At 45.2% G+C, this 3,442-nt stretch overlaps 1 protein-coding gene across 1 annotated transcript; it reads right to left on the bottom strand.

Annotated features, from left to right (window-relative positions):
• Window positions 1–6: 6 nt before the first annotated feature.
• On the bottom strand, window positions 7–1,515 carry Pou3f4 (POU class 3 homeobox 4). The gene has a single exon (XM_015476799.2). The coding sequence runs from the start codon at window positions 1,443–1,445 to the stop codon at window positions 360–362; it is 1,086 nt and encodes a 361-aa protein (XP_015332285.1). The 5' UTR covers window positions 1,446–1,515; the 3' UTR covers window positions 7–359.
• Between the last annotated feature and the right edge of the window lie 1,927 nt (window positions 1,516–3,442).

Genomic DNA, 3,442 nt, shown 5'->3' with positions numbered 1-3,442 from the left:
TCCTAGAGTGGAGTGATCAAACAAACCTTACTCAGAGTAAACAATATGTATTGATCAGCATAAAAGGTTTGGAGGGAAATTGCCAGGGTGGCAGGGAACCTGAGGTCCCCACCTGAACTGCTTAATATAACTGTGTATCAGAGTTGAGAAGCCTGAATGTGTGTGTGTGTGTGTGTGTGTTTTCTTAGCATAAGTTAGAACCCCCTCAAAGAAAAGAAAAAGGAAAGAAAGAAAGAAAGAATTATAGCAATAATATAGAGTTATAGCAATAATATAGAATATTAAAATGAAGAGAAGAGAGTAAAAGAGAAAGAAATCCGCTCTGCTCCCAGTGCGGCTGGCCTCCTCTCTTCCTCCAGTCAGAGATCGTGGCACGATGTGTCTGTTTTCACGGTGTGAGAATAAACCTCATGCGGCTGCTGATCCCCTGGCGGAGTCATTCTTTTTTCTTTTTGTCTTCGATTACAGAACCAGACACGCACCACTTCTTTCTCCAACTGGAGGCTGTCTGCCAGCGAGGAGATCTCCTGCGCGGCAGGCTTGGGACACTTGAGGAAATGCGTCTCCAGTACGCCCTTGACACTCACCTCGATGGAGGTTCGCTTCTTGCGCTTGCGGCCCTGGGCGGCGATCTTGTCAATGCTGGTCGGGCTCCCTGTGGATGAATCCGCCTCTTCCAGCCACTTGTTCAGCAAGGGCTTCAGCTTGCACATGTTCTTGAAGCTCAGTTGCAAGGCCTCAAACCTGCAGATAGTGGTCTGCGAGAACACGTTGCCATACAATGTGCCCAGCGCTAGCCCTACGTCGGCCTGCGTGAAACCCAACTTGATTCTTCTTTGTTTGAATTGTTTGGCGAACTGTTCCAACTCATCTGAGGTTGGCGTCTCCTCGTCTGAGTGGTCCTGGCAGTGGTGTGAACCAAGTTCGCCATGGTCTGGGGGCTCACGGAGCACAGGATGCAGGTTCTGTGTGGAGGCGGCTGCCGGCGGTGGGGTGAGTCCCCCGTGCTCCAGCATGCCGCTCACGGTGAAGCCGGGCTGTGAATACACGTTAAGGGGTTGGCCGCTTGACGTGATGGACGGGTTTGGAGCTGGGCTCGTCCCCCAGGCGTTTGGGTGGTTAGTGTGCGGCGAGTGGTGGGCTACGTGTGGCGAGCGGTGATGGATGATCGAACCCAACTGCAGGTCTTCACGTCCGGGCTTCACGTCCTGCTGGTCCAGAGGGCTGGTGGCTAGCGTGGAGGACCAAGGGCCCCCGTCGCTCAGACTGGTCACCCAATGATGCCCGAGGGGATGCCCATTGCTGGGAACTCCCTGCAAGTATTCACTTTGGAGAAGTTTTTGAGGATTGCGGAAAGGACTCCCCTGCTGCATGCCCGCAGAGTCCGCATGGACTAGGGAGCTGGAACTGAGAATGCTGTAGGGATTCGAGGCAGCTGTGGCCATGGTCGGTGAGGATCCCCTACTAGTTATAATGTGGCAAAGGGAGCAGCTTCAGCCTTTGACATCTACGGTGCGGGGGAGCCAGAGCCGCTAGTGGCGGGTTACCGGCACTGGCCATGGCCAATTGCAGTGCGTTTTGGCCTGGCCAGGCGTGAACACAGCCAATGGTGGCGCAGGAGGCCGATCTAGCTTTCCAAATTAGGCTGGCGAAGCTCTGGAGTTTCAGTGAGACCCAAGCAGGAAGTGAATCAATCTTTGGGTTCCATTGGCTGCCTAGCACACAGTGTCTCTTTTGGTTAACCCTTTCCCCCCTCCCGTCAGATTAAGCGAGTGTTTGTGGTTGGAAAGGGGAGGAAGTATTTGTGTGAGGGTATGGGGAGTTGAGGCGGCAAACTGGGATTTTTAAAACTCCGCTTAGTTCATTTAGATTGTCATAAAGAATGAAAGAGAAACGTAAACAAGTCTAAATATCATTTTAATCTTAATACATAAGGATTTTTCAGACTCACTTAGCATTCTGATTTAGTGTTTACCGGGGATTGCAAAACGAAATACCGCTACAAACTTTGAGGAAAGCAACGACTTCTATAGGAGCCTAAATCAATGAATTCATGAATCCATTAAGAGATATTTCAGTTTACTTTATTTATCTCAGTTATCACTTATAAGAAACACGACTACAAGAACTGAAAGTACCTGAGATGACCAGTTTCTTCCGAAAATTGAGATAAGAAAGTAAAATTTAATGTGATTATGGCAAAATTTAGTTATTTTGAAGTTTGCTTCCCAATTCAGTTGGTCATTTGGAAGCCTAACTTGATTACTACTCCATGTCAGTTCTTATCAGAAGTCCCACAACTTCTATAAAAAAGCACTGTTTGCTGAAGCCGGCAGCCCTCATTCACACTCACGCCAGGCACTCAGCGGACCCCCTCCCAGTAGATAAACAGGAAAATATTCACTACTCTTCTTCTTCTTGCCGTCTTCTTGAAATTTTTGTTTAAAACATTTACCCACCGCTCCCCTGCTAAACTTAAGAAAATGTGTATCATTTACAGTGCCCAAGATATTCAGTGAAAGTGAGGCAGTTTGGCAGCTAATATGCTCACCTCCTCCTGCCTAATTCCTATCCAGCTCAAATTTGCGTTCAGCTTGGGAAAACGGGACTATTTTTTTTTCTACGTTTTTATTAGAAAAAGAGACAAGAAAGACTCCTATCTTTTTAAGCTTTTATAAATTTGTGACGGACAAGTGTATGTGCTCCACAGCCCCGAACAAAATCGTTGCTTGGAAGCAGAGTTGGAGAGAAATGCAAAGATTTTAGATTTACTCTATTTGAGAAAAGGCAACACCCAATATCCAAGACGAAATCTGAAGTTTAAAAATGACCGTTCATAGCATAATTTTGGAGGTAACCTAGCTGCATAATTATATTTATTCTTACAGAAGACGGCATCAGAGTTCGCTTATTGGTTTGAAATTCCATTAAATATATTGCAAGAGCTCCTAGGTTAAGCTTGATTTAAATTTGCATACATTTTCATATATTTAGCAGAAATAAAAGAAGGCTTGCAGCTACCAGAAAGTCATTAAGGCATTAGTTTCTCTAAGAAGACAGATCTGAAGAAAATGAGAAAAGTAAAAACAAGGTGAGCTTATTCTGCCATTCTTTATATACTAAAAAGCATGTATTTCCTGTGAAATTAGTGATTTCTTAGAAGGGCACAGAGCAATAGGAACTAATATTGGTAAATGTAAATGTGTTCATTAGAGAGGAAAACCTGGCATCTGGTGGAGATCTAGTTCTTTCTTTCTATTTTTTCTCTTAAAAAAAGATAAACACTTAGTAATTATTGGTGGAGAGGATCATTTGCTATCTCCCCCCTTCCCCCTTTTCTCATTGAAATTGTAGCTTCATTTGCTGATGTCCTATTGTAAGGGCTTATCTGATTTTAACCTAGAAATTGATTCTCTCTCTCTCTCTCTCTCTCTCTCTCTCT

The sequence above is a fragment of the Marmota marmota genome, unplaced genomic scaffold (genome assembly GCF_001458135.2).
Source record: "Marmota marmota marmota unplaced genomic scaffold, marMar, whole genome shotgun sequence".
Classification (NCBI taxonomy): Eukaryota; Metazoa; Chordata; class Mammalia; order Rodentia; family Sciuridae; genus Marmota; species Marmota marmota.
Note: the sequence above shows the minus strand (reverse complement) of the source record. Positions and strands in the feature narration are given on the sequence as shown.

Coding starts and splice junctions, on each gene's coding strand:
- Pou3f4 (XM_015476799.2), bottom strand. CDS start 1,445: ATGGCCACAGCTGCCTCGAATCCCTACAGCATTCTCAGTTCCAGCTCC.